The following is a 27,054-nucleotide window of genomic DNA, read 5'->3' as shown; positions in this document are numbered from 1 at the left end:
TTTAATAACAGGCGTCTATCGGAGCCTCGGCACTTTTGGCGACAGACGTGGGACGGTATCTTGGGAAACAATCACACGAAGTGTGTGGGTCAATCTACAGGTAAACATAGCTCACGAGACGAGCGCATGAGCGTAAGAACAGTTCAAGAGGGCGAGCTCACCGATTCTGAACATTAACTTTCATGGTATGACATCAGTGGTCTGGAGCTACTATCCTCCATAGGAACACAAGAGCATGAGGTGGTCCAACATCGGGGTCTTCGGACTCCTGAACAATATGGACGAGCTCAACCAACGGACCTCCGCGTCTGACAGAATACGATCCAGCGTATTGTAGAAGGTATATGAAAACTTGATCAGATAAGAATAAACACAGAAGCAGACTGGCGGTAATGTCTTTGTGAATTTGTATTGGTGATACTGCAAATTACTCGCCTGGGCCACGTACAAAACAGAACGAATGGAGGGTCCCTAAAAGACGCGCCACAATTCCTGCGGTTCTCGAAATGCTCGATTGACAGCCACATGCTGCATGACTAGGTGAGTCGTAGGGCTGGGGGACATGAGTGGGAGCGCACCTGGAACCCTTAGCGAGGGAGAGAAACTTGTGATAGAAACATGTATGACAATTCTATGGTCACAATCTCATCGACAAACATTGAGCGTCGATGCATCGGTAGAATCCACATAAGTAATGGAGCTGTAGAGCCCAATAAGTATTGTGCACACAGGGCCCTCTTTGACTGGTCCAGATCTTGTTGGGCATGTTATTAAGTCTTCTATATTCAACTCTTGAGGAAAAAGAGACGGACTCATCATGAAGCAGTACGGCCATCATTCAGTCAGAGGGCCTCCGATCACCAGACACGCAGAATGTGGTCTTTTCGTTGATCACGGAATCGCAGTGACTCCGAAGGCCTGGAGTCTGAAGTTGATGCTGGATCAATAGGACACTTATAGCACCGGTTGCAGGATAGGATGCACGTAGATGCACGCGCGCCGGTATGATGCGGCCCGCTCACCAATAATAGCGCGTCACTGTTGACCTTGAGAATACTCTGAAACCTCTCCCTTCAACTCTGATTGCTCCCTTGGATGCATGAATGTCGAAGGCATCGGAAGATGCAGTTAAAGAGCCACAAGGGAACTCTGTATATGCAGCGCTAGCACGTACAATGACACGGAGTGCAGCGTTATATTTTTCTCGACCAGTGCGGCTGTTCAGACCCTCTAAAAGTTTGTTGTTCATTGTTGAAATTCACACCATGTTGAGCTGATCCTTTGACCCAGTGAGCGGATGGCATTCCTTGCGAGGGTTGGCTGCGAAGGAGGGCGCTGTCTTGTCACCTAAGTTTATTTCGGAACTTGTACGGGCGCAAGGAGTTCGTACAGCCATCTACTTATCTCCCTAGACCATACAGCAACTTACACGCCAATCAACCTTCACTGTTGCCGCAGCTCATAGTGATCCCCAAACATTTCATTCCCCCCCTCGTCGTCAATGCCTTTCTTGGCACTGTGCTGTGGACGACATATGCGGAAGCTTCGAAGGTGCTTGAGCCCCATATGAGTACATATCCTATTGCCATGGCAGCTCTTTCGGGCGCTGCTGCCGGTGGTATGCAAGCGGTTCTAGCGGCTCCTGCCGAGAACGTCCGCCTCGCGATTGAAGGTGGATCAATCTCGGGTGGAGGATGGTCTCACGCATGGAAAGAAGTTTTCCGTGGAACAGGGACTGTTCATCATGATAACAAGCGGCGAAATATGGAAGAGATTCGGCAGGTACGGGATTGGATGAAGGAAGTGCGAGACATGGCCGGCCGTGGATGGGATGGGTGGGGTTGGGGTCTAGCAAAAGATGTGTGTGGTGAGTAGGCCTTGAGTCGCCTTTTACACGCGACCTGAGTTCTATTGACAACCCGCTCTCTGCATCACAAGGCTTTGCTGTCTTTTTCTCTGTCTTTGAAGGTACCCGCCGATTGGCTTCAAGTCTTAAGACTGTCTCACAGGATCTTGTGCAATTTTATCAGCTCGGAGATGACGGAGGTCGCACAGTACGACTGCACGCGCCTCGGGTGATCAACGGACTAGTGCTGGTGTCTGGTGGGGTTGTCGCAGGATTGACATACGAAGTCCTTTGTCGTCCTTGGGATGTTGCTAGAAGGACTGTCTACCTCGAGAAAGTCCACTCCTCTGTGGCCCATACACCACGGCATTTTGCCATCACCGTGCTTGCACAGAAGCTTCGTGACGATGGGATCCTATCTTTCTTCCGAGTCGTCGCGCCTTCCCATCACCATCATAACGCCAACGAAGCTAAGGTTCGCAGACGGAGGACACATGCTGCATTGCGGACTGTTGCTCGTGTGGGTCCCTGGGGAGCTGGATTTTTAGTGTGGGAAGCTTTCGGTCCTGGTATTTCATAGGAGCTAATAGCTGCTAATAGCCACTGAAGCGACGATTGATGATTATCTCACCGAATGCTGTGATCTGCCATTATATAGAGACCGTGCCTGCGGCATGCCATGGGAAACGTACAGTCGATGTTCCCTCACTTGCTCTGCCGACGGCCGGCAAGGTGTGCTCGCTTCTGCTATGATCTGCTTTCTGCAGGTATCTCTCACCGATCGCCTGTCCGAAACGTCACAGACTGATCCCCACTTAGTCCTCCAAACTTCGAATCGGATCAAGACTTCAAGCTTCAAGCTTCAAAAAAAATCAAGTCGCAAACCTTTGCACTCGCTTGGATGTCCCTTCGATGTCAGCTTCAAGATCCCCGATCAATGTCCGACGATTACGCCTCCCGGACCTACGTTATGTTGAATGTTATGTTAAGGCATACTCGCATTGTTCACCGATTGGCATACCGAATCCCGATCTCTCAAATCTCGGCAGTGCACGTTGAAACTGCGATACCACCTCATGACTTTGCTGCTCAATGTGCATGTCTACATATCATGCTGAATATATATCTGGGGCTATGCCGAGGAGAATGGGGTCGATCAAATTTTCTTTGGATAGTAGTGAACGAGAATGAGAACGTGGACGAGATCATAGATAAGGGCGAGACCCTAAGCAACGAGTTCATTTACTATATCTCGAGTCTTCCTTTCTGTGGCACTTCGAGAGTTGCACTCGCTAGGTGTGCGACGATTTGAACATTGGCGATGGTTCAGACGTTCAGAATCATCCCGGTTATGTCCACGGCTTGATCATGTACCGAAGCTGAAGGAAGGTCAAGGAAATTCATAGTTCAAGAACGGATATATGGAGCCCAGGAAAGCTCTGGAAAGTGCCTCCATATTATCGGCAACAGCCGCACCACATCGCCTTATACCGTCAACACCCAGCAGTTGTTTATAAATCTTTCTGCGCTGAAACGCTCACCATTTTATCATCTCACCTCCGCGGGAAGTCTCATAGCCATGGTCCGTTGCTCGCACAGAGGATGTGGAAAGGAATTTGACCCTCTAAGTCTCGATGAAATCTGTATCTACCATCCTGGAGGACCGGTACATCTACTTCGATTTGCGACACGTATAAGATTTTGACTCGCTTCGCAATGTTCCACGATGTTTCAGGTATTTCATGAGGGTTTGAAGTCCTGGTCATGCTGCAATACAGTAAACAAGCCCGTGCTAGACTTTGAGGAGTTCACGAAAATCACGGTGAGCTCTCAATCTGCGATATGTCTCGTCAAGAGGTTTAGATGGGGTTTTCTGCAGGGGTGCACCCGTGGTACTCATACTACAGAGACGTTGAAGGAAGAGTCTTCTAGACCTCTTCCAAGTGCAAGCGAGAGTATCAAGATGACTTCGTCCCAGGATGGCAAAGAAGTATACGGAGTACCTTCGATCGCGAGCACAAAAAAGTCCAGCCAGACCGCCTCTATCATACCTTCCGACATAACGCCCAGTCAACCTGTAGAAGAAGAGGATGACCTAGACGCTCCAGTAGCCCCCGGTACCACATGCCGCCACAACGGATGCAGGGTCGTGTTCGTAAGCGATGAACAGAATCGAAAGGGCGAGGGACCTGGTACGTCTTGCACGTATCATCCGGCAAATGTGAGTGTACCTATAAAACAGTAGCCGCATATTTTGATCATAGATTATGAAGCCAATCTTCCACGAGGGGAGCAAGGTGCGGATGGCGTTCAATTTTGCAATCGCTTCGGTCATTCACTCCACAATTTTGTAGGGTTACCTTTGCTGCAAGCGCCGTGTCCTTGAGTTTGACGAGTTCCTCAAAATCGACGGCTGCAAGCGGGGTCGACACGTGTTCGTCCCGAAAGCAACCAAAGGGATTGTAAGCCTGCCCTCACTCCGACGCTGGCCATCGGCTGATTAAACACTATAGGAAGGGGTCGAGGAGTTGGTGGAATGCCGCATAGATCATTACCAAACGCCTCACACCGTTCAGGTATCTGTATTCGCCAAACAAGCGGACTTGACACGCAGCACTTTGACTTTGGAGGACGAACAGGTGAGGGTTCCTATCATTTGTAACAACGATCTACTTGTGACGCCATACGGAAGGTCCATTTGGATATCTATCTTCCTGGCGCAAAACGATTCCGTCGGTCTCTCAATCTCTTTGGACAGATTAATATCTCAGAGTCGTCTTATAAATTCTTTGGAACGAAGGTACCTAAACCCCACACCTTGATCATGCAGCCTTCGTCTTACACTGATTATACAGGTTGAAATTACCTTGAGAAAAGCAGATGGGAAAAGCTGGACATTGCTGGAAAAGACAGATCAAGATCTTGGAAACATTGCACTTACCTTCGGCGTCGGTGGTAGAACGGGTACGATCGGTGCAAAAGAGCTGGCCAAATGACCGATCGCGAGATTATTTTGACGAGCTCATTGTAGGAATCATGTCAATGGTTTTGACCGGTGTCCACCACAGGTCGCCAGTGAGCAATAAATTGGCACGTAGGCCTACCATAGCTAAGTTACGAAATTATAGAGTTTTCGGTAACTCAACAAGGTCATACACTTGTATGAGATCACCCACGCGAAGATCGTCGAAACCATCAAGACTGATACCACACTCCATATCTTTCGCAGCCTGTGTGATGTCCTTCTTGAGGTGTCTGAAGGTGTCAAGATTTCCTGTAACAAGATGAGAAATTGCTGGACAAATATGACTACAAACAATTTACCATCATGCACCACCTCGCCATTCCGCACTACCTGTGCACCCTTAGTCTTATCCACAATTCCATTTGTGACACGGCTACCGGCAATCTTCTTGGTCCGCTTCCCAGATAATTGTATGTCAAACAACTGGAGGACGGTGGCTTCGCCTTTGACGCGCCGTTCCGTCACTGAAGGGAGTAGATCAATGACGCGACGCTGGACCTCATCCACGACTTCGTATATAATGGATGAAGAATAGATCGGAATATTGTTCGAGCTTGCAGCATTGGCAGCGGCCCTTGGGACGGGGACAGAGAAAGCGACGACCATGCCTGTACAATTAAATTGAGCGCAGTTTATCTTGATGCGGCAGAAAGCTAACCTTGTGCAGCCTTAGCTCGGAGAATGTCCGACTCACTGACCTCGCCAACACCAGTAGAGATGATCTTCACACGAGCCTTGTCGTTCCCAATGCCTTCCACGGCACCAGCAACTGCCTCTATACTGCCACTCACGTCGCCTTTGATCACAAGTCGGAGCTCCTGAGGACCCTCGGGGTCTGACTCAACAGTCAGCTCTTGTCCTGATGCTTCGGCCTCGGCCTCCAATTCCTTCTGCTCGCGCTCTAGCCGACGGTGGCTGTTGATCGCCTCGAGGTCGATCAAGGTAGCATCCTGCTCGGCTTGCCGCTCCCGATTTGCTACAGCCTTCTTGATATCCTGCTCTGTTCCCTGCAAAACCTCGTCACCTGCGTTAGGAAGCTCCTTCCAGCCTGCAACAGTGACCGCCATTCCGGGATAGGCTTCTTTCACTGCTTGTCCAGATGAGTCTGTCATGGCGCGTACTCTTGCAAAAGTTGTGCCACAGATGATGTGGGATCCAGCCTTCAAGCAACCACGCGTTAGTAAAACTGTCGCGGTGGGTCTAAAATTCAATTGAAGGCCTTAGAACGTCGCTGCAACAGATTTGGAGGAACATACCCCAGACCCTTCTGTACTTTCGACTCCAAGATATGCCCATGGGCATTGCAGTCACGCTCAGCCCGCAGGTCTTGCATTTCAGCGACGGTTGCTATTGTTTCTAAAAGTTCATCGAGGCCCTTTCCTGTCAAGCCAGATACTTCGACTGATGGAATATCGCCCCCAACGGCCTCTAATTGTACACCTTCGGTCAGTAGTGCATTGTGAACTTTGCTCTAAGGACAATGTCAATGATGAGAGAAGAGCTTGAAGTCACATAACTCACGATGTCGATCCCTGGTTTGTCAATCTTGTTAATTGCAACAACTAGTTGCACTTTGCCCTGTTCCTTGTGAGCAAGTTCGATGACCTCCTTGGTTTGAGGCATGACTCCATCGTCAGCTGCAACTACGAGGACTACAATATCTGTTACGCCAGCTCCACGAGCCCGCATAGCAGAAAACGCGGCATGCCCCGGGGTATCGAGGAATGTGATTGCTCGCAGCCCGTCACCACCGGCACTGTTTGGCAATGGAACGGAGAATGCGCCGATATGCTGAGTGATTCCACCCGCCTCACCCGCTGCGACAGACGACGAGCGGAGTGTATCTAATAGGGTTGTTTTACCATGATCAACGTGGCCCATGACGGCAACAACGGGCGGTTTTAATGGGAGACTAGAGGGATTAGGATGCGGAGGTCTGGAACAAATAAAATCAATACACCCAGAATGGACATGCAAGGCGACATGTGTCCTACAATGGATATATGTCGAAAGCAGCTGCATCATTGATTACCGGATTTCTATTGAATTCCTGGGCAAGAAGCACAGAGTACTCAGAGGTCAAAACTTGTGGTGGGGGATTAGTGTAAGGACATGAGAGACGTGATGAAAGAGTTACCATGATCATAGGAAGCCTCTGCACCCATTCCGGCCTCATGCATCTTCCGGTGCAATGTGTCTTCAACGGCTCATCAGCAACATTTAAATAGTCAAAATGAGCTACATACTTAAGGATACTCCTAAAAGCCTTGCAAGATTTCCAACAGAGACGGTTGTAGGTATGAAAACATCTCGTTTGATCTGTTTCAGCTGTACCTTCTTATTCTTCTTCTTCTTGAACTTGACCTGCTGCGAATCTGAGCGGTCTTGATAATGTGTCGAGAAAGTTTCGCCTTCCAAAGCAAGTGATAAAGAGCCGCGCTCTTTGTACATGGTTTTCGGGCGTTTGCCGCGACCATCGAAGCCCTCATGCGCACGGAGGTGGTTCTGTACCTTCGGGATGATGAGTGTATCTCCTTTCTCGGTGTTCTCCTGCGTTTGCCGTGGGGAGGAAGAATTTTGGAAGCGGCTCGGTGTGGTACGGCGATACGAGGGCGCGCGTTGTGGGTCGAGTTGTTGGGGTGACATTTGCAAATGAGGCGCAACGTCTCGGTCTAGGTGTGTTGGTGCTTTGCTAGAGGTGACCGTCTCGCGAGCACGAGCATGAGTGCTGAAGGGGTCCGACGTGCTGGGATCCTGAGTCCATTTTCCAAGTTTTGAGGATGAAGAAGGTAGAGGCTTTGGTTGGGAAGGTCGGGTCCACTCGTCGAGACTGGGCACCGACGATGAAGGTTTTCGAGCCCATCGACCAGCATTGGAACTTGCGGGCGTAGGTGGAGGACGATTCAGGAAATTTCCTGGGCTCCATTTGGAAGACGGAAGCGGTGAAATTGGAGGACCGAGGGGGTCCTGTCTTGCCCATTTATCAAGCTTTGGAGGGAGGGCTGCAGCCGATCGTTCGGGTTGCCACTTACTTGCGAGCTGAGGCTGAAGTAGTATCAGTTAACTAGGATCATGAAACGACCGATGAGCAACTTACAGCGGGCTTGGTCGCTGTTGCAGCAGATCGGATCTGAGTGTGTTTTCGGAGGCGTGAAACTAAGAATTTTGAACGTCGGTGCATATTCTATGGAGTTTCGGTGAAGAAGGGTATTAAAGGGAGAAGATAGTACAGTTGGCGTGGTAGGCAGACGCTTGTAGGCCCTCCAGCAGTGATCACTTTCAAGTTCCCTCGTCCGCACATCAGGTGATCTCCTCACGTGTGCCCGAGTCTGCCCGAGTCCAAGCTCCTCTCAGTGTGCCCAGTGCCCACCATGAATACCAGTTCCCTCCATAGGCCGTTCTTATCTCCATGGAGAGCTCTTGGTGCTCCCCCATCGATTTATTCCAGAAAATATGCTCTTTCGAGGTTCCCTGATCGTAAACCTGGCGTCGGACGGGTTAGTCGTAGATCGATTCCTCGCTGGACTCGGGACTCTCAGGCAAACGCGCCCGATTCGCGGGCAACATCCGAGTTCTCCTCTAAGAGAGGATTCAAACAGGAAAGTGATCCATCTACAGGGGAGACTTCGCTATGGAAGGAGAGTCAAAGGCGACCTGTGGGTCATTCTGAAGAAGGCATCAAGAGGCTTCTACTGGGAAACAATACCCTAACCGTGACCAGGTGTGAGGGATGCGACTTCGTCTTTAAGCATTTCTCTATGCTGATGGACATTGCACACTAGGCAACTCGAAATGCTGAACATATTCATCGGTTTCGAACAAGCGAATAAATATACGATATGTGAGCCTTCGGTTTTCTTCTACGTACACCTGTGCTCATCCATGCATGTCCAGCAAATGAGAGTGGGGAGCCGTTGGGCTTCATCGCAGAGGAGCCCCGTGGCTTTCTATCTACATTCTCTCGCCAAATATTCCGCACTCACCGACCATTCCGTGCCATCATCATGGATCATGATGGCACACCTATACTTTGGGTGCTTATCGTTCTCTCTGGTATGCCCTTATTTCCACTCAAACTTGGCAATCGAATAGATTCGACGGCCTTTCGACTGGATCAACTCTCGCATGTTTGTTTCGCGCCTGAAAGACTTGCACGAGTATACAGTTGACAAGGAGCCTGTTCTCGACACGTTCGCCGAGGTGCAACAGCGTTGGCATCTCTGGCGTAGGCGTTATGACCTCTTTCTGAGGTAAATCAGGCTTCGGCGATCTATTTTTTTTTTGGAACTGAGTAACAAGCAACGCAGAGATACTCCTCATCGTATCTTATCAGCCGTTGACGAGCCTCAACCAGAACCGGAATTAGATACAGAACATTTTAGTCAATTTTCTCGGATAGACGAGGGTTTATGGGCATGGCACTTTAATCTCCGAGATGAACGTGGCCAGGAAATTGCTACTATCAATCGTGCATTCCGTGGATTTGGGCGCGAGGCAAGTAGCGAGCACGACAAGCTTGTCCTAGATCTAGACTGAGTATAATTTTCGAGGTAGATATTCACAGACACAGGTACCTCGTCTTCCGTTCAGAAGACAACACAATTTTCCTGATCATCTCGAAGGTCAATATTCTATCGACTTCGCACCGAGGCCGGCGACCACGGAGACTTCTGTCCTTCGCACACTCAATCTTGAAGAACGTGCTGTGAGTTGTAATGCCTTTGTTGGTATGCACAGATCATGACTGATTGGGTGGTTCCAGCTGATCCTAGCGATGGCAGGTAAGCACATCGCCGACATTCCTACCCTCATTGCAGTCGTCTCAGTATCGATCACGTCCAGTCAACGTGGATTTCGACTATTTCTCCAGACATTCGGAGGGAGGGTAGGTGCTTTTTCCGATCTGACCTGAGTGTTGACATCGATTGTCGCAATAGGCATGGGATGGGACTCCCCTTCTTTTTCGGAGGAGGGGAATGAGGCTGTCTACATCTACGATTCAACGTGTATCCCCGCGTAAGGTCTGAGATGCAACTCCAGACTATGATATAGATCCTTTATCTAGTGACAATATGAAGCGTATGATGATACATATCTATAGCCATACAAAAATCATAAATAAGCTTATACGATCTCAATACTTGTCCCTTGTCCTGTAAACCTCCACGAGGAACTTGTCGAAGTCCACCTCATTCACCTCGAGAATACTCGTGTCAAAAGTGCTGTGTCTCGTCCGGGCACCCGAGTCCTCTTTGGCATCCAAAAATGCGAGGCCGAATTCGCTAATGACCAGGTCAGCAGAGGTCAGGAGAATGGCACGACACGCTCACTTTTTCTTGACATCTCCAAAATCGAGCGCAGCGTTGATGCCAACGACGATATATGTCCGCGCCTGTTCGTTCAGACATGCTAGGATAATCGGCAAGGTCTTCTTTTTGGTTCGCCGTCCTATGTTGACGCCGCCGACGCGATCGCGGAGGGCGTCCACGAGCCAGAGGCCAAGGCGAAAGAGCACACCCGGGCGGGTGAATAGGACAAGATCGGGGCCTTGTTTGAGCTGGACAACGCGATGACCTTTGATCGTCCGAATATCGTTCTTGTCGATGATAGATGACCCCGTGCGGATAATAGCGCGGTTGATGGACATTGAGAGGAAGAGTGCTTCCCGCAGGCGCGTGACGCTGATTGTTCATTCGTGTCGTCAGATGAAGAGGAGGAGAGGACAATCTTTGCGTCGACTCACTCATTGAGCGCATCCCAGGCGTTCCAGAAATTACGCGTTACCCACCAATCACCATCTTGCTTGTCGCCCGCATCAATTTCGTCCTCTTCGCTAGCTTGCCCATTCACGTTCGGATTGCCACCGCCACCTTCTCCTCCAATACCGTTAGCTTTGTCCATCTCCTTCTTCTTATCTTTGTCGTCCTCTCCCCACCGCCCGCCCGCTCGCCAGACACGTCCACCACCGAACCACTCTCCGCCGTTCCTCGCTCCCTCAACCTCGACCTCTATTCGCACACCGGTAGCGGCATCAAGCAGTGCTTCGAGTACCTCCACTGCATCGGCGGCAGAGAGTGGCTGCATATGGTAGCCGTAGCAGCGAACGAAGGACGGGTAGGTGAGGTCAACCATGCCGTATTCGGGCGCGATGGCGTCGAGCTTCGTCCGCAGCTCTCGTTTCAAGTCCATGTCCATGTGAGAATACGGCTGCTGGGTTTGCGGTATCGAGAAGCTGAAGTGAGCTTGCATGTCAGGACTAGAGGCTCGCTGAAACACATATGTGCCCTACCCCATCTTGGCCAAGAGGCCAGTGAGCCGTTTTCTTCCCTGCTCTTTCCATATCCCCAGTTTGCTCGCGACGTAGCTAGAGTGGAACATTGCGTCGTAAAGTGTCCAATGTCGGAACAGTGCAAAGCGAAGCTCGTCCGTCGAACGTAATGACATGTCGTCGGCATTCAACGCGGCTAAGCCCTGGGTGTCGTTATTTGGAGGCGGAGGATTAAGGCGCGAGACTTCGTCATTGTATATTGAATGATACTTCTCGTACTCGTCTCGCGATATTCGACATGTGCTGTACTGGTAGGTCAAGCCCAATACGGCTAACCTGCGTGCCTTTTGAGGAAAGATCGGCAGGAGAAGTTGTATAACAGGCGGCGTACCACAGAAGGTCGTTGTCGACGCGCTCGAGAACCGTGGCAAGGATATAGACGGTAGATGCAGCGCTCTGGCCATACCAGGTACCAGTCATGTAATGCTTGTCTAGTCTTGCATGATATTGATCACGCAGTTCTCGAGATATTCGATGTGGACGCTGGGCGACGCTTAAGACATCGGTAAAACCAGACAACTCGAGGCACTCACATCTTTGTTCACCTTCCGACGTTTACCGGGACTGCGACTGCCATCTCCCAGCGATCTCCGCTTACCTGACGAACTGCTCCCTCCGTACTCTTCCTCATCTTCTTCCTCATTCTCTTCGGGCACGCTGTCGTCTTCTGAGTCCTCATCTGAGTCTGGCTCTGGTTCATACTTCGAGGAGATTTAAATACCCGCTGGCACGCGAACCCCACAAGGTGGAACTTACTGCAAGGGCCTCCCAGGCCTTTCGCTCTTCCTCCAAATTCTCAGCACCTCCGTCATCCCACACGACTATTCGTTCTCCGTTGTCGCCGCCTCCAAAGAGACTCGAGAGATTTTGTGGACGACTAGAGTCGATGATGTGGACACTGAGCTTTGTCGTGAAATCGCCGAACCACTCGGCCGAGGGGAGATCCAGAATTGCGCCCATGTTGAGCAATATGAGTGTGTGCAGCTAATTTTTCACAAGGTCAAGGAGACACAGAATATTTACGAAAGAAAGTCCAGACCTCGGTATATGACATCAACTCGTCTCTCATGCGTTCTAGGTCTGCAATACCAGAGACAGGGATTGTGCGATGGGTCACGTCGTCCTGCATGAGCAACTCTTCTAGCATGCGAGCTGCGCATAGCGCGTCGACATCTGGCGCAACAAGTATAATTACCGAAGCGGCAGATGTGAGAGGTGACCGGCGGTGGGCAGCGAGGATGCCATTGTAGGCTTCGGCATAAGATGGACGTGACGCCGACGCGAATTGAGGTGGTGGAAGATAAACCATGCTCAATAATCACCTCCAGGAGTACAAGCCAAGTAGGCTTTATTGGAGAGCAGGAGTGAATAAAAATGAAAGTGAGGAACAATGGAGAACCTGGCGAATTGTGGACGGGCGTGTGATCGTTGACCTGGCCTCAACCGAGACGCGTCGCGCGCACGCGTCTTTTTGACGTAATCTCAGCGTGACGCGTCAGTGGCTGAGGGTAATTGAGCACTTTTTGCTTCTGAAAGGCTCAAGATGATGTTTGGCTCAGAGGGGATTGATTGATCTCGTCTAAAAGCTACTAGCTAAAGAAACTCCTCTCCTGGATGTCTCTCCGCTTTCCACGCATACCCCAGATACCCCAGTTGGTCTTCACCATCACTCTCGGGTCGAAATCCGCAACCTCCCACTTTTCACTCCCAAAAGCATTTTCTCCTGGCGTGATGACCCAGTCAAATTCGCCCGCGACTCCCGGAGCGGTCGAGAGCGATTTAATATCACGCTCTACGTCCGCTGGAGAAAATCCGGTGACAAAAATCGGACACTTCGTCGTGAGGAGCAAGGGGATATCGTATCCCCACTCCGTCGGCGAGGCGACCTGCAAGAGAGGCTGCCCAGTCTCCTCGTTGACAGAGTTGGGCGAAGGGAAGCCAAAGCCGGGGGAGAAGAGGAAGAACAGATCTGTGTACGGGTCGAAAGTCTCCTGGAACTGCGCGTGTACTTCATGGTAGTTGCACTGTATTCCTGTGATGGTGAGTTGCGGGGTGTACGGAACGGTATAGGAGGGTATGCCGTAGAGTTCCAGAGAAGAGCGCGCACGCTTGTGCCGAACAATGGGGGCAGGCGTCGGCGGCTCGTAGACGTTAGGTAGATAAACGGGCTTTTCCTCCTGTGATTTGGGAGGCTCTGTATTCGCCTCTGGTTTGGGTCCGGAGGAAGCCTCTGACGAGGTTGAGGGTAGTGTATTAGCTTTAAGTGTCGCCGGGCCAGAATTCGGAGGTCTCGGTAGTGACACTTGAGGGCCGATGAAATAAAGATGAAAAAGAGCGGAAGGGAATAATAAGGGGAGCTGTTCCCAAACGTGAGGCGGCAATGAGGATTCAGCGCGCGCGCCAAGGATGAAAATGCGCATCTGTGGCTTGCTTGCCGATGCTTCCTCAGTTTCCGGAGTACCCATAGGTCCGTGCAGTGTTGATCGGAGAGCTAAGAACCAAAATCAGTCGATCCGAGGAACACCACAATTTGTGACAACGTATACGCACCCGCAAGAGAGCGACTTCCTTCTGGAGTTAGACGCTGACTGCTGAGTGTGAGGTTGCTATATTGATGAATGGTCGAGCCGATTGTGATAGGATACGTGAGCAGTTTGCTCGCATGTCGACGCGATCGCTCTGTATCCATGGAAGAGAAATTTCGGGTGTACCAGAACACATCCCAGTTGGCAAAAGATATGGCGGACTCGGAGTCCTGGGGGCCTGCAAGGGCGAAATGCAAGAGGGTCAGCGCTGTGCATTCAACGCGTCAAAAAATGGGATAGCACAGCGCACCCGGTAGCTCAAATTCGCGTAGCCTGCGTCCGCTCCTCAAGTCGTGCTCGTCTTCATTCACCTCTCGCAGGCGAGAGCAGTATTTCTGATGCTCCTCGTCTGCCTTCCAATGTTCTTCTGTACAATGTGTCGGCCATCCACAGTCCGGACACTCAAACGCCACATTTTTCGGCTCTGCGCGGGGTTCAGGGGCACACACAGGGCAGGGAGCAAGTGACTGGATAGCCTCCCCTCTGGCACGCACAGCTGGGAACGGGGATTGGGAGAAATGGTGGAAAAGATCATCCTGGGAGAGGACGGGCTTTGGCTCGGGTTTGGTCTGTGTTTTCCTCTTGAAAAGGCTGAATATTGACCTGCGGCTCTGCCTATTTCTGCAGGATAGCTGAGCGCGTGCGGCTGCGCGGAGGAGGGGCGCGGACGACTGCCTCGAGAGGCGGAGAGCCGTATGCATTGGCTGACGGTGCTGGTGAGCCGGCTGGCTGTCCCTGTTTATCCACACCGCGTCCGCTTCGATCCGGCTTCCGCGTGCTCGAGCCACAGTTCCAGTGTCTGCCGCCTCGCCTCCTCCACACCCTCCTCCACACACTTCTCTCTACCGCCTCGGTCACACAACCGCTGCGAACGAGGGGCGCATCTCTCAAACAACCATGGCCGACTACAGGGAGGCAAGACCCTCCACTGACGAAGGTCTGTTCACCGACCCTCACGCTACTCACCCCCGACGTCATTGACGATATGCTAACCGATGTGCATGACCCGCAGAGTCGGCCCCTCTTCTCGACGACGCTCACGGACAGCAGCAAGGCCATAACCCCCATCACCCTTCGTTCTCAGAACGCCTTGGGTCCATTGTACACGAGCCTCTTACTCTCCTCAACAAGATCCTGCTCGTCTTACTCCTCGCCCTGCTCATACTGAGTTCTGTCTTCATTGGTCTCTTCGCCGGAGCCCAACACAAACTCCACACGCCGCACAATGAGCCCGGCGGACAGGAGCCTCCCACCACGGTCACGAACACGGTTACCGTGCCGACTACTACCACTGCCGTGACCACCACCACCATCGTTCCCGCACCCGCACCTTCTCTTCCTCCGAAAGAAGTATGTTGAGTTTGCATGTTTTCTATGTGGACCATTTGATGCGACATTGCTTTGATTTTAGCCAGTGTGCATGACCCCCGATTGCGTTGTGCTTTCCGCGGCCATATTGTCTTCCTTGGATACAACTCAAGACCCTTGCGATAATTTCTACGACTATGCCAGTAGGTATCCTCTATTTGTCCTACCGGCATGCACTTATTTTACTATCAGCCGGGGGATGGCGGAAGTCTCATCCCATTCCATCCGACAAGGGCAGCTTCGCCACATTTACCTCTCTTTTCCAGGAAAATCAGCAAATAGTTCGCGACATCCTTGAGAACGAGCAATCCGCGTTTACTGTCGGGTTCACGTCGTCTTATGATGAACAAGTCTTGACCAAACTTCGTGACTTGTATTCTTCATGCTTAGACGAAGATACGCTCGATCAGTTCGGCGAGGGACCTCTGAAGGACTTTGCACGCACTGTGAAGAAACTATTCCGAGGCGAGACGACGGACATCGATGCCAAAGAACCACGTAACGATGTGCAAAATGGCCGTGATGGTCTGACTGCCGCGATCAGCTACTTGCATTCTCGAGGTAAATTCTCAGGCGGCTGACACAGACAATAAATTAATACTTTTTCTACTAGGTATCCCCGGACTATTCGACATCTCCGTTGAAGGGGATGCTGCAGTTGACCCTAACTTCATGGTCCTGTGGTTCAGCCAGCCAAGATTTGGTCTGCCATCAAAGGTTTGGCTCATCTCAATCAACGCCCTCCTCCGTATTGCTGATGCAACCTTCGGTCTATCGAAATAGGAATATTACGATGACGAGTCGGCACGTAAGATCTATCAAGAGGTCGTTGAAAATCTTCTTCTAGTGCTCTATGAGGAAGAAGAAGAATTACGGCGGGAAGCCACACAGAATCTAATCCTGAACGAAGAAAGCGTCAAACTATGGCCCCCTTGGCCCTGGCCACCGTGGGGCGGAGATGATGACAAGCCCGATGGAGACAAGGACCCAAAGGATCACAAAGAGGTAATTCACAAGCTGGCCAAGAGGGTCGTCAAATTCGAACGGCGTCTAGCGAATGCGAGCCTGGACCTGTGTGTTATCTCTAAACCTTCTCATTGGGACGGAATTCACCTATCTCTTCCAGCGACATTCTACTTCAAGACCCGATAGGGACGTATAACAAAGTCCCCATTTCAAACATCACCTCAACGCTGCCGCAAATCAATTTCAACGACTACTTTGCGACCTTCACTCCCCGAAACTATCCGGACGAAATCATCATAACCTACCCGGCTTATACGCGTTCGCTTGCCCACATCCTGAACACGACCTCTTCGGACGTCGTAGAAGCGTACTTGGTCATCCAGGCCGCCCTTGTGCTCGCACCCCGCCTCGGCGCGTCCACGGACCTTTGGAAAGCTGAACGGAGACTGTACGAAGTTCTTCAAGGCATCAAGCCTGGCGCCGTCGGCGATAGGGCTGAGTTCTGCGTGGACAATGTTGATCGGGCGCTCGGATTCGCGACAGGTCGGTACTTCGTGAACGAAACCTTTGGCGGAGATGCAAAGGAGAAGGGTACGAAGGTTATAACAGGTACGCTCCTCCATCTTCTCGTATAATAATGGTAGAGACTGACGTCCTGCAGACATCGTGACGGCTTTCAAAGCGTCGCTGTCTAACATTGCTTGGATGGACAAGGAGTCCGCGGACGCTGCCGCCGCAAAGGTTGGTTACATCATTGCTCCCCTACTACTGTCCGCCTAAGTTCCCGTTTCGTCTAGGCCGACGCCATTCGCGTCAAAGTTGGCTATCCCGAGTCTCCCGACACCCGCAGCGCTGAATCGATTGCGCGGTATTACAGCCTCGTCCGAGTCGACAAGCACACGTTCTTCGACAACATGCTGAGCTCATCGTGAGTAAATTTACCATTGCTAAGGCTCTGATCTTGGATACTAGCTAATTGAGTGATGGCTATGGCAGTGCAAGCGATGTATACAAGGCCTGGCAACAGTTGGGTAAACAGCGCGACCCAGGAGCATGGGAGATGAGCCCACCGACCGTGAACGCATATTATAATCCTCCTGGAAACGAGGTCAGGAACCCAACCGACTGAGCCTTTTCCTGCGTCTGACTCTTTGTAGATCGTATTCCCAGCTGGGATTCTAAGGCCACCGTTCTTCTCCAAAGACTGGTCAGTGCTTTTTGTCTTTGTTATTCAATCTTTGCTTACCGAGATATGTTCCCCAAGGCCTTCGTACCTTAAATACGGTGCCTTTGGTCAAGTGGCCGCTCATGAATTGACTGTATGATCGTTCTCTTGCTAACTATCTAATTCTCAACTAAGCGTCTTCGCAGCACGCCTTCGACTCAGCCGGAAGGTTGTACAACCAAGAGGGCAAGCTCGAAGAATGGTGGACAAATGCCACTAGCGATGGTTTCCAGGTCAAACAAGACTGCATCGTCAATCAGTTCTCTTGTAAGTCGCCTTCGTCTGAGCGCTTCGTTCAGCTTTGTGACTTGATGTTTGTTAGCCTATACCATTGACGATGGAAAGGGCAACTCGGTCCATCTGAATGTAAGCATCTCCCATATTGCACTGTAGGGACCAACTTTTGAATGCGATCCTTTTAGGGCAACCTGTATGTTGGATGATGCATTGTTCTCGAAATCATTCATTCATCATTTGCAGGACCTCTGGAGAGAACATTGGCGATTCGGGTATCATTCAAGCATATCGAGCTTGGCAGGCCCAATTTGAAGAGTCGTACAAGGAAGGGAACGAGTATCTCCTACCCGGATTGAACTTCACAAGGTAAGGAAGGTTGATTGCTTTTTTAGCCTTTATGCTCACTTGAAGTTCGCGGCAAATCAGGGATCAGCTCTTCTTCCTCTCTTTCGGTCGTATTTGGGCTCAGAATATCAAGCCAGCTTCCTTGGTGAGTTTCGTAGTTTCGCAAGAGCCTTTGTATACTGAAAAGGAACCGTAGCTCCAACGTGTGCGCACTGATCCCCACTCGCCAAACAATTACCGAGTAGAAGGGACATTGTACAATGTTCCAGCATTCGCCAAGGCGTTCAATTGTTCATCCAAGGCCAAGGTATACAAGCCTCAGATTATTGTCGATGTATGTCAGCTAATGGACCGTCATAGCTCAACCCACCGCCCGAGAAGCAATGTTTGTTTTGGTAGCTTTGATGCTTTTGGGATAGATGCCTTGAGGTGCCAGTTTCTATACCTGGGAAGATCGTGTTCTTTTAAGTCTCGTTATATTTATGAACAATACAAATTACAAGATAGTCGCAATCCAGAAATCACGGAAACTTCTCATCCACGTCGAAACGTGGCGTGCCCTAAGTTTCGAGGTCTAGACTCCCCGCCGTGTGGCCATCTGCTAGAGTACTCCCTTTGTGCTTGGCACATCGTTTCCTCCCGTCCTCTCGATCGCTTGACGAATGGCCAACGCCAGAGCCTTGAATGCCGATTCAGCGCTGTATGGAGATGCATCATGACCAATATATCAGCACGAGGTAAGAAGCGCACAAGTGTTTTATTTAAAGAGTGTACGCACCGGTGATGATCATTTTCCCCGCGGAGCACATCAACGTGTAGTGTGCAGCCGGAGGCCATGGCAAAAGAGTAGAAGATGTGCGGGAACATTTCTGTGGACAGATCTCCTATTTTTTCGCGCTTGATCCCCAGATCTGTCACGCAGTATGGGCGTGCACAGATGTCGATCACTGCGCGAGACAAGGCCTGGAAAGTTTGATGCATGGAGAAACCGTGGAATCAGAACGCGTGAGGTAGAATACATGTACGAACCTCATCGAGAGGCGCGAATCCTGTCCCATACCGCCGTATCCCCCTCACCTCTCCAAGAGCTTCCTTGAACGCGGTTCCAAGCGCGATTGCGGTGTCCTGTGTAAGCGCTGCCCTGTCAATCTCACCGGTGACACATGCATCAGATGAAAAGAGGGGAACGGCACTTATCAGCTGTGTGGTGGTCATCTATCCAGAGATCCCCTTTAGCTTTCAGGGTGAGCGATATGCCGCTGTGCTTCGCGAGGGCATGGTACATCTGAGTAGAACGTTAGGAAAAATCATGTTCGGAACTTGGGATAACTTCTGGGGAAGATCTAGTGATTGTGGGACGTACATGGTCTAAGAATCCAATTCCAGTAGAAACTTCGATAACCTGCTGCGAAGTCGAGCCAGGCTGACAATCAAGGTTGATAGACACTTCGATCTCTGTCTCGTTCGTTTTGCGAGAAATGGTGGCCTTTCGTTCCGCCATTTTGAAGCGATGCCGTGTTCAGGATGTTGGAGTTTTCGAGCTACTGACTCGATCGCAGCGAAAGTGTGGCCAAAACATTTCTGCCCCGCCAATCAGTCGGATCCGTCAGCAGTCGAAGTATCGATTTACGGTCGGAGAAAATGAACGAGGATAAACATGACAATTATATGACATTCCGCGGGTGGAGACCACTGCTTCAGGATGGTATGTCCAGAATGGGAGTAAAAGTGAACTCGCCGAAAAAGAGCCTACCCAATGCAGCAGTGCTCACTTCTCGATAAAATCGGATATATGCCATAGATAAATAAGTCAGAGGTCTTTCGCAAAAGGCCCTCTGCCCTCCAATTTTACGTCCATGGCCTTCCACAATCCACAGCCCTTCCCATCGTTTTGCTCGTGAGCCGTGCACATCCACCAGTATTTGAACTCCCCGTGATCCCTCGCCTCCGCAGTATCTTTCCCATTACCTTGCCCTCTCTGGTGCTTCTTCATGTCCGGTCTAAGCCCCATTGGAACACCGCATTTGCATTTAGGGATGCTGTCTGGGTGAAAGTCAGGTCGATAGAAGCGGAAAGTAATATTGATCCGGCAGTTGGACGGGTTAGATGTCAGGGGTGGCAATACGGGAGGGGGTGGAAAAGCAGGATGGAAGCGATCCAGGGCAGGCTGTGGAGGAATAGAGTGTTTGAAGCGCTCTTGAGTCGATGCGTGCATAATGATGAGCTGCATGATGCTCGAATGAGGTTTGGCGTGGAGAACAACGCAGGTGAGGACGTACTGAGTTATGAGGTAACGGTATATTGTATGTTCTCGCGGCCCGTTTGTCTATTTCGTCGAGTGGGATTACTTCACGAAGACGAAATACCCTGGGTGTTCCTGAGGTAAGAAGTATGCGTCACAATTCCAATTCACAAGCGCCCCCTAAACGAAGATTTTGACACACCTAGACTCAAGCTTGCAATGGTAGGATACGGACCTAGAGTTGTCAGGCGATCTGAATGTGGTCCTACGCTCTCCTTGGCGCCTTCATAGCAATTCGATGCCGCGAAATTAGCCCTCCATATGATTTGTTCACCGTTGGTATTTGTAGGAAGACCTCCCCATTCGAGAGGAAAGCGTTTTCGTTTGTGCATCTCGGCATTCACAACACGCTCGATAATGGCGCAAGCTCTTTCCATAGGCGAAGGAAATGCTTTGGGCGGGTCCGTTTCTCGTCCATTATACCTGGACATCGGTCGTTCATCTTTTCAATTGTATACTGGAAAATCGGTTGAAGGTCGGAACCCACCAGAAACGTGCTGCTTCAAGACAGGCGCGATCTAGTCCGTCAGTTCCCTCTGCGGTTCTCGCGTAGAAGGAGGTGCGATGAGGACTCTCTACCAATCGTTCGAAAAGCCACCACTGGTTTCTCTTCCAATCCTGCGCTTCGTGTAGCATAGTATAGAATAATTCGCACGCAAGTTCGGGGGGTAGGATGGAAGGGTGAAGTGTACAAGGTGTGTGATCTGCAACCATAGATGCATTACTGAGCATTAATGGGGCAGGTCGAGGTATGGATGATGTAGCACTAGAAGGAGGACGGAGGACGTCCATCAGATTCACAACGGGTTTCACCGACTTGACGGGAGAGGATGAATGAGGATGACGAGAGGGGCCTGCATTCTCACTTATCGAACTTGGGGACTTCAGCTTTGAAGGAAGACTTGCATTTGCGACAGACTTCACCGGCTTGACAGGAGATGACGAACGAGAGCGAAGAGACGGGCTTGTAGTCGAACTGGACGACTTCGGCTTTGATGAAGTTGAGGTGGGGAAAGCCGGTCGCTTCTTGGAGGAGGTGGATGTGGATCGGTCCAACCAGTCATTCAAGTCTGCTGGTCGCTTGCGTTTGTTGACTTTGCGTCCTGCATTCTCACCTGATCTTACCAAGTCGGCAGCGACGTTGACATCACCATTCGCAGCGACAAGGGCATTGAGCAAAATTTCCTGGGAGTGATTGGGTGATTCAAATATACTTGAAAGAATAGCGAGCGATGTTTCAGTGTCTTGAGTGTCCGCCATGATGGTTTTGAGCGCGCCCGAGAACTGCTGGTGACGGTCAGTAAGCAGAGTGATGGTCACGTGGCAAACGCGATCTGTCACACTGACTTCATAGAGATAGGCTGTCACAGACTCAGATAGTCCCACGAAAGTCGACCAGACTAGCTGGCTCAAGTTTTGAGCTACAAGTTTCATCCATTATCTATCTGGCTTGTCTGTGTAAGATTGATCATATGCTATGGAGAAATCCATTCACATTTTAGTTGAACCACCCTTTCCCCGCATTCCAAATCGCCGCTTCGTAGTTGTGGTAAGTGTCGCGTTCATCACTTGAGATAACCTCCTGCTGAGCTTCGACAGGCCTGGTTGATCACTGTAATAACCTTCGTCATATATGGTACTATCAGGACTGGCGCCGACTGGAAATTTTTTGGTTCTCGAGGCTCAGACGTACTGATCTCACACTGCAGGAGCGTTGTGCCCATCTCGGTTTCTGAATTCCATCAGCGCCAGCAGACCCTCGCAGAAACTCTGTATGATCTGAACGCGTCTGCGTACATCGTGGAGCCAAGCGCCAGTAGCTTGTACTATGCCAACATCTCCAGCAGCTCGTGGCACCTCTCCGAAAGGCCGCTCCTTTTCATTATATCCCCGCGACTCTCAGAGGATGGTACCATACGGGCGGAATCATCCATCTTGACTCCTGTCTTTGAGGCCACTCGCGCTAAACAGCTTCCCGTCGCGGCAACCAATGTATCATATCCAGAATGGCCTGAAGACGTCAGCCCATATCAAGTTGCCGTCCGTACGTTGTCAGCGGGCAGCAAGATCTTCGTCGACGGAAGCGTTCGCCATTTCATCGTGGACGGCCTTCAGAGTGCAACGTCTCGAGATCAGGTCCTCATTGCGCCTGTCGAGATTCGTCAGCTACGGGAGCGCAAATCTGCCGCTGAACTCGAGATTATGAAGTGTGCTAACGAGGTGGGTTTCTTAACAACAAGTTCAGTCGTTTTTCTCTACATTTGTCTCAAAACATGATTTCAAGGTCACTCTGCTTGCCATTCGCGCTGTTCGCGACAAATTGAGAGTCGGGATACGAGAGTCAGAGGCGCGTTCGTTGATGGATAACACACTTGCGACTGCAGGACTCAAAGACACTTTTTCGCTTGTTCTGTTCGGTGGTGAGTCGGGAACGGGTGTCTATATTTGCTGGACCTCTCACAGACTGGCTTCAGAGAATGCTGCGCTTCCCCACGGCTCAGGCACAGATCGTGAGCTTGGTGAGGGCGATTTCGCTCTCATCGACTGTGGGGGCTCGCTTCACGGTTATCAAAGTGACGTGACTCGAGTGAGTACTTTCGAGACTGGAGACATCGTATTCTCCACGAGTTATTGTGAACTCGTGCCTGCTGACCAGCATGGTTGACATCAGACGTTCCTCTTGCGAAATTCTGCGCCATCTACAGACAATCTTGCGCTATGGTACATAGTTCGCGCAGCTCAGAGTCGTGCTTTGCGTGCAGCCCATGCCGGCGGCCTTACGGGAGATGTGGATGAAGCAGCACGGGAAGTTATAGATGCGGCAGGGTACGCGAAACACTTCACACATCGCTTGGGGCATGGTGAGTATATCCCCCTTTGAGGCAATGAGCCTTCATTAAAATTTCCTGTGTCTTCGATAGGGATCGGGCTTGAGACTCATGAGTCCCCTTACTTGCGTGGAGCATCAAACGATATCATCCAAGTCGGACACACATTTTCTGACGAGCCGGGCATCTACATCGAAGGCCAGGTGCGCGTCACTTCTGTCTGCAAGCATTGCCAAGGCATTTGTGCTCATCATGTAACAGGTTGGAATCCGTCTGGAAGATTGTTTCTACATCAATGAGAATGGAAAGCCTGTATATCTAACCGAGAGAGTAGGCGGACAGGCAGTGAGTCCATGGGCGCCCTGAGCTGGTTATAGTGCGTGTATGTACTATTTTGGTGTACCCACAAGAGGACACAATGTCCAAAACAGAGTTCTCTGTTCCCTGAGAAGGAGCAGGCGTTTTTCGGTAACGAGGCAGGTCCGAGCAAAGATAAGGTCGAAGCTCTGCATATCGTATAGTTTTCGTGGTTGACCTGACACAGAAGATAGTTGCTCTGCATGTCGTACACGATGACATTCGCAAGCACTGATCGCAGTTTCCGTGTTATAGGTGACTGGCGTCGGGCGTGGGCCTACATGGGCCTGTGCTCATCGTTCTATGCGATATTCTGTTCGCTCCACAAGAACCGACCTCTGTCATATGCATAAGGCCTAGGACACGTCAGTCTTGGGTTTCTGTCAGTCAACATGATTCGCGACCTCTTCGGAGCAAACAATGTGGGGACTTGTTTTATTGGATGCAGAGGGCGCTCGGTCCAGAGGAACCAATCCGAGGCATTGCGCGTGAAAGCTGGGGAACACAAGGCTCACGACATCATGCTTCTCTAGGTCGATGTTTCCAAAAGAAATCGAGGCGAGTGCTACGACGGATGCCGGCAAGCAATGGAATATGGCAGAGAGGCGCAAGAACACATACACAACGAGTCTCACGCGCTCCGAGTGAGGCCGTGTGAGCAAACCGTCGTATGTAAAGTCGGGACTCACATGGAAGCTCAAAGACCGTAATGATAGTTGAAACAAGTCCCGGGTTACTGTCAGAGAGTGTGAATCGAGCAAAACTCTGCAAATACTTACAATCATTCAACGAGCACTCGAGTGACAGTGCCGAAGAGGTCGTAGCGCGGTAAAGACAAGACGTGTCGAAACTCGACAGACATAGCTGAAAAGGCTGATGAGATGCTCGACCACAGATATCTCAGCCCAACTTGTCTTTTACAGTTCAACTCTGTTTGACAGACGCCGTCGTTTCCTTGAGTTAGCCGGGAAAAACTGTCAATTCATTCATGATAGTCGCGAGGAACAGCGCCTCCGCGATTTTGAGTCGTCTGACAGAAGCCTGCACAGTGCAAAGATAGAGTTACAACGTCGCTTGTAATCGACGTCAATCATACGAAGCTTTCCGGCCCCTTTCGATGGACCTCGAAAGTGACGCGCCAAGGATAGAGATGATGGTCATGATGAGTACCCAGAAGTAGCCGCCAAGGATGTTATAATCCAGAGAGAGGGCAAACAACGAACTGTGGACGAGGTGTCACTATATGCTTATATGGTGCTCACTTAAGGAATTCATACAGACCTGACGAAAGCGGGACTGAATGCCCTGGCGAAACACATCGCAAACTGAACGATGCCATTGGTCCTGCCGAGCGAGGACGGACTGGGAGCAGCTTCCTTAACGAGGATCATGCTCACACTAAGTCCCAACGACCCATCGAAGTGTTAGAAAAGTGTGCCAAACCGTCCTCAAGATGAGAAACGCACGAGAATGCCACACACGCGACCCTTGTGATACTCAACAATGCCGCGATACCGCACCATACCATAGCCTGCACTCGGCCATCCGCATCTTCCAGAACCAGGTCCGAACCGCTCTGGTTCGGAAAGCCCGTGCGTGCGATGATGTTAAGGAGTGGGAGAAGGAAGAACGCATACGGCCAGAGCGCCATGCAGCCGTTGTACACGCGGATATGATCGCAGCGGCTCAGCAGAGTAGGCATAATGAAGATTTGGATGAAAACGGAGATCGTCCCGGATGTGGCGAGGCATAAGCCAATTTGTGAAGCCTATTTTCGATATGAAATTGATATGGGGTCAGAAGAGCGATAAACAACGTGAGAGATTTACTCACGGAAAATGCCAGTCCTCCGGAGTTGATAGGGGAATAGCAGAAGAGGACAAAAACGACATCGAAGGCCGTAGATATGAAACTCAGTGCGCAGCCCGACATGCTTAACGCCTGCACGAGCGGGATTTTGACAATTGCTTTGATGCTAGGGGGTTCAGAAAAGGATGAATCTGCGTCCAATGTGACGCTAGAGAAAGATGAGGAAGAGGATTTCGGCTTTTGGTTTTTCTGACGTTTGCTGGGCAACGTCTAGGCAAAACTTCGGTAAGTGAGCAAGGAACGGAACGGCGAAACACACCTCTTCTAGGAAGAAGTACCCAAATAGTACACCGGTGAAGGATATAACAGCTGCGATGAACCCGGGAAGGAAATAAGGATATTCACGGAGGAATGGGTAGTCGAATAAATTAGGGAACCTGACTGCGGGGTGGGAGAACGCGCCTCCGATCAGAGGACTAAGGGTCTTTCTGCTTCAGCAGATGTCCGAGGATAGATAAAAAAAAAGGGGGTTGCGCACCCGGCAATGGCCCCGAGGGGCCATGTAAGACCGTATATGGGGAACGCGATGGCTTGATTTGTGGAGTCTGTTAGTTCCCCTAGGACAGAATGGATCACGGCGACGTTGCCGGAGAAGAGACCCGCTACAAATGCGATGATCTGAGAAGGTAAACCAAAATACGTCAATAAAGGGGCCTACCTAGGCACCGAACCAAGAGAACAGTAGTAAGAGTACGGGAGAGGCCGAACAGAATGCTAGATACAGCCATTCCCGAGATACCCATAAAAATGACAGGACGACGGCCAATGGCGTCTACGGGGAGAGGAGAATCAGGAGATGAAGCGTGGAGAACATTCCAACACATACCAGACAAGCGAGCCCACTGGTAGATAGAGAACAGCTGGAAAATTGCAAACGAACTTTCCACCAGGCCGCTGTAGAACCCTACACGGGAAGGATCATCCGTGAGGTGCAAGTCCGCCATCATTTCATTCACATATGGAAAGATATGAGTGAAAGCGATGGGGTCGACGAGACGAACGATGCATAGGGACGCGAGCTGTGCTTTTGGGAGGGGAGTGACTACCTTTGATTTCTTGGAATCTTGAGAGATGTCCTGAGATTCGAGAGACGGAGCTGAAGAGTTGGATAGAAGTGGGCATGTCTCGTCATTCATAGAAGTGCGTTCACCAGGCTGCGGGGCGGGGTTGGAGGTTGTGTACGATACCGTGGACGTCGTCATGCTCGTAAGGACCTAGGGGAGAGGAAGGAAGGAGGAGAGGGAAGAAGAGAGGGAAGAAGAAAGAAGAAAAATAAGATGGGGAAAGGCATTGCGGGGCGAAATAAGATCATTTATGGGAAAGTTTGCGAGGCCCGAGTGAGGATCGGATGGTATCACGCTTGTTGCTCATAGAAGGGCTTAGAAACGGCATCGAAGATCATGGTTTACGTCGATTGCGAAGCCGGCAAGAGTCAACCCGCCTCACGCGTTTGGAGATCTTGGGTGCGATACCTAGTTGACCAGTCATAGGACGAGAGGGAATTTGGCGATGATTCGAGAATGCGGACCGGCGACCGTTCGGGGATTGTATGTGTCGTGTAGAGGTTCAAGTATCATGCGTGTTGCGGGGGTTGATCTGGACAGGCTCCAGCAAAATCGAGTAAACCATGGTCTGCACGCCGGCGAATTTACGTCGATTGAAAGGGGTGAGCGTCGCATGGCCAGACCGCGTCGGGGGCCAGCAGAGACAGTGGTAAGTCGAGCTTAGGACGTGGCCGGGCACGTGCAGGGAGTCCACCCAAGCAGGACCAAA

General features: G+C 50.8%; 11 protein-coding genes across 11 annotated transcripts; 5 read left to right on the top strand and 6 right to left on the bottom strand.

Moving 5' to 3' along the window:
- Positions 1 to 1,148: 1,148 nt before the first annotated feature.
- Positions 1,149 to 2,420, top strand: HETIRDRAFT_239486 (uncharacterized protein; the record flags this gene model as incomplete). Its single annotated transcript, XM_009544280.1, has 4 exons — positions 1,149 to 1,236; positions 1,291 to 1,382; positions 1,459 to 1,867; positions 1,939 to 2,420. Coding segments are annotated over 4 exons (1,071 nt in total), but the record flags the coding sequence as incomplete, so codon positions are not given.
- A 1,005-nt stretch (positions 2,421 to 3,425) lies between these two features.
- On the top strand, positions 3,426 to 4,842 carry HETIRDRAFT_310958 (uncharacterized protein; the record flags this gene model as incomplete). Its single annotated transcript, XM_009544279.1, has 7 exons — positions 3,426 to 3,512; positions 3,582 to 3,668; positions 3,726 to 4,067; positions 4,201 to 4,308; positions 4,360 to 4,485; positions 4,539 to 4,646; positions 4,702 to 4,842. The coding sequence occupies 7 exons, from the start codon at positions 3,426 to 3,428 to the stop codon at positions 4,840 to 4,842; spliced, it is 999 nt and encodes a 332-aa protein (XP_009542574.1).
- Positions 4,843 to 4,893: 51 nt separating this feature from the next.
- On the bottom strand, positions 4,894 to 7,172 carry HETIRDRAFT_379841 (uncharacterized protein). Its single transcript, XM_009544278.1, has 8 exons — positions 7,118 to 7,172; positions 7,009 to 7,068; positions 6,866 to 6,956; positions 6,393 to 6,807; positions 6,128 to 6,342; positions 5,530 to 6,071; positions 5,171 to 5,479; positions 4,894 to 5,120 (listed from the first exon to the last, which is right to left on the bottom strand). Exons 2-8 carry the CDS (start codon positions 7,049 to 7,051, stop codon positions 4,969 to 4,971), a joined length of 1,767 nt encoding a protein of 588 aa, XP_009542573.1. The 5' UTR covers positions 7,052 to 7,068; positions 7,118 to 7,172; the 3' UTR covers positions 4,894 to 4,968.
- A 1,070-nt stretch (positions 7,173 to 8,242) lies between these two features.
- On the top strand, positions 8,243 to 10,007 carry HETIRDRAFT_470895 (uncharacterized protein; the record flags this gene model as incomplete). Its single annotated transcript, XM_009544277.1, has 11 exons — positions 8,243 to 8,368; positions 8,444 to 8,592; positions 8,654 to 8,712; positions 8,766 to 8,905; positions 8,964 to 9,121; positions 9,179 to 9,365; positions 9,426 to 9,441; positions 9,494 to 9,580; positions 9,638 to 9,652; positions 9,714 to 9,756; positions 9,809 to 10,007. 11 exons carry the CDS (start codon positions 8,243 to 8,245, stop codon positions 9,849 to 9,851), a joined length of 1,023 nt encoding a protein of 340 aa, XP_009542572.1. The 3' UTR covers positions 9,852 to 10,007.
- Positions 10,006 to 12,508, bottom strand: HETIRDRAFT_310882 (uncharacterized protein; the record flags this gene model as incomplete). The annotated part of the gene is made up of 9 exons (XM_009544276.1): positions 10,006 to 10,153; positions 10,202 to 10,552; positions 10,615 to 10,669; positions 10,829 to 11,103; positions 11,161 to 11,475; positions 11,531 to 11,682; positions 11,745 to 11,900; positions 11,956 to 12,183; positions 12,239 to 12,508. The coding sequence occupies 9 exons, from the start codon at positions 12,506 to 12,508 to the stop codon at positions 10,006 to 10,008; spliced, it is 1,950 nt and encodes a 649-aa protein (XP_009542571.1).
- Positions 12,509 to 12,809: 301 nt separating this feature from the next.
- Positions 12,810 to 14,335, bottom strand: HETIRDRAFT_245790 (uncharacterized protein; the record flags this gene model as incomplete). The annotated part of the gene is made up of 4 exons (XM_009544275.1): positions 12,810 to 13,307; positions 13,365 to 13,690; positions 13,750 to 13,962; positions 14,035 to 14,335. Coding segments are annotated over 4 exons (1,338 nt in total), but the record flags the coding sequence as incomplete, so codon positions are not given.
- A 257-nt stretch (positions 14,336 to 14,592) lies between these two features.
- HETIRDRAFT_32392 (metallo peptidase M13) lies at positions 14,593 to 18,425 on the top strand. Its single transcript, XM_009543446.1, has 20 exons — positions 14,593 to 14,721; positions 14,797 to 15,134; positions 15,196 to 15,295; positions 15,345 to 15,713; positions 15,766 to 15,869; positions 15,936 to 16,067; positions 16,158 to 16,225; positions 16,279 to 16,727; positions 16,780 to 16,859; positions 16,916 to 17,046; positions 17,115 to 17,226; positions 17,276 to 17,325; positions 17,383 to 17,437; positions 17,490 to 17,610; positions 17,666 to 17,709; positions 17,766 to 17,773; positions 17,824 to 17,946; positions 18,007 to 18,070; positions 18,122 to 18,232; positions 18,286 to 18,425. Exons 1-20 carry the CDS (start codon positions 14,682 to 14,684, stop codon positions 18,322 to 18,324), a joined length of 2,538 nt encoding a protein of 845 aa, XP_009541741.1. The 5' UTR covers positions 14,593 to 14,681; the 3' UTR covers positions 18,325 to 18,425.
- Positions 18,392 to 19,456, bottom strand: HETIRDRAFT_145891 (uncharacterized protein). Its single transcript, XM_009544274.1, has 5 exons — positions 19,289 to 19,456; positions 19,123 to 19,210; positions 18,955 to 19,052; positions 18,704 to 18,888; positions 18,392 to 18,623 (listed from the first exon to the last, which is right to left on the bottom strand). Exons 1-5 carry the CDS (start codon positions 19,424 to 19,426, stop codon positions 18,527 to 18,529), a joined length of 606 nt encoding a protein of 201 aa, XP_009542569.1. The 5' UTR covers positions 19,427 to 19,456; the 3' UTR covers positions 18,392 to 18,526.
- A 279-nt stretch (positions 19,457 to 19,735) lies between these two features.
- HETIRDRAFT_309241 (uncharacterized protein) lies at positions 19,736 to 21,019 on the bottom strand (the record flags this gene model as incomplete). Its single annotated transcript, XM_009544273.1, has 4 exons — positions 19,736 to 20,149; positions 20,205 to 20,302; positions 20,370 to 20,650; positions 20,715 to 21,019. The coding sequence occupies 4 exons, from the start codon at positions 21,017 to 21,019 to the stop codon at positions 19,736 to 19,738; spliced, it is 1,098 nt and encodes a 365-aa protein (XP_009542568.1).
- Positions 21,020 to 21,696: 677 nt separating this feature from the next.
- On the top strand, positions 21,697 to 23,500 carry HETIRDRAFT_154407 (Metallo peptidase M24). Its single transcript, XM_009544272.1, has 7 exons — positions 21,697 to 21,776; positions 21,827 to 22,447; positions 22,512 to 22,647; positions 22,702 to 22,814; positions 22,899 to 23,088; positions 23,149 to 23,258; positions 23,317 to 23,500. The coding sequence occupies exons 1-7, from the start codon at positions 21,705 to 21,707 to the stop codon at positions 23,419 to 23,421; spliced, it is 1,347 nt and encodes a 448-aa protein (XP_009542567.1). The 5' UTR covers positions 21,697 to 21,704; the 3' UTR covers positions 23,422 to 23,500.
- An 875-nt stretch (positions 23,501 to 24,375) lies between these two features.
- HETIRDRAFT_150109 (major facilitator superfamily) lies at positions 24,376 to 26,958 on the bottom strand. Its single transcript, XM_009544271.1, has 8 exons — positions 26,108 to 26,958; positions 25,940 to 26,053; positions 25,760 to 25,883; positions 25,541 to 25,709; positions 25,246 to 25,491; positions 24,879 to 25,180; positions 24,694 to 24,810; positions 24,376 to 24,634 (listed from the first exon to the last, which is right to left on the bottom strand). Exons 1-8 carry the CDS (start codon positions 26,481 to 26,483, stop codon positions 24,499 to 24,501), a joined length of 1,584 nt encoding a protein of 527 aa, XP_009542566.1. The 5' UTR covers positions 26,484 to 26,958; the 3' UTR covers positions 24,376 to 24,498.
- Positions 26,959 to 27,054: the final 96 nt, after the last annotated feature.

This window comes from Heterobasidion irregulare (assembly GCF_000320585.1).
Source record: "Heterobasidion irregulare TC 32-1 unplaced genomic scaffold scaffold_02, whole genome shotgun sequence".
Classification (NCBI taxonomy): Eukaryota; Fungi; Basidiomycota; class Agaricomycetes; order Russulales; family Bondarzewiaceae; genus Heterobasidion; species Heterobasidion irregulare.
The sequence above is the reverse complement of the archived record's forward strand: the minus strand, read 5'-3'. Positions and strand labels throughout refer to the sequence as shown.

Coding starts and splice junctions, on each gene's coding strand:
- HETIRDRAFT_379841 (XM_009544278.1), bottom strand. CDS start 7,051: ATGCATGAGGCCGGAATGGGTGCAGAGGCTTCCTATGATCATG. Junction 6,957..7,008: donor AGAGGCTTCCTATGATCATG/GTAACTCTTTCA, acceptor CCCCACCACAAG/TTTTGACCTCTGAGTACTCT. Junction 6,808..6,865: donor GCTTTCGACATATATCCATT/GTAGGACACATG, acceptor TATTTGTTCCAG/ACCTCCGCATCCTAATCCCT.
- HETIRDRAFT_32392 (XM_009543446.1), top strand. CDS start 14,682: ATGGCCGACTACAGGGAGGCAAGACCCTCCACTGACGAAG. Junction 15,135..15,195: donor CTTCTCTTCCTCCGAAAGAA/GTATGTTGAGTT, acceptor CTTTGATTTTAG/CCAGTGTGCATGACCCCCGA. Junction 16,068..16,157: donor TAATCCTGAACGAAGAAAGC/GTCAAACTATGG, acceptor GATCACAAAGAG/GTAATTCACAAGCTGGCCAA.
- HETIRDRAFT_145891 (XM_009544274.1), bottom strand. CDS start 19,426: ATGGCGGAACGAAAGGCCACCATTTCTCGCAAAACGAACGAGACAGAG. Junction 19,211..19,288: donor GAATTGGATTCTTAGACCAT/GTACGTCCCACA, acceptor CGTTCTACTCAG/ATGTACCATGCCCTCGCGAA. Junction 18,889..18,954: donor GATTCGCGCCTCTCGATGAG/GTTCGTACATGT, acceptor CAAACTTTCCAG/GCCTTGTCTCGCGCAGTGAT.
- HETIRDRAFT_154407 (XM_009544272.1), top strand. CDS start 21,705: ATGGAGAAATCCATTCACATTTTAGTTGAACCACCCTTTCCCCGCATT. Junction 22,448..22,511: donor TTATGAAGTGTGCTAACGAG/GTGGGTTTCTTA, acceptor CATGATTTCAAG/GTCACTCTGCTTGCCATTCG. Junction 23,089..23,148: donor CACACATCGCTTGGGGCATG/GTGAGTATATCC, acceptor TGTCTTCGATAG/GGATCGGGCTTGAGACTCAT.
- HETIRDRAFT_150109 (XM_009544271.1), bottom strand. CDS start 26,483: ATGACGACGTCCACGGTATCGTACACAACCTCCAACCCCGCCCCGCAG. Junction 26,054..26,107: donor CCAGTGGGCTCGCTTGTCTG/GTATGTGTTGGA, acceptor CTCTCCCCGTAG/ACGCCATTGGCCGTCGTCCT. Junction 25,710..25,759: donor CCCCTCGGGGCCATTGCCGG/GTGCGCAACCCC, acceptor CTGCTGAAGCAG/AAAGACCCTTAGTCCTCTGA.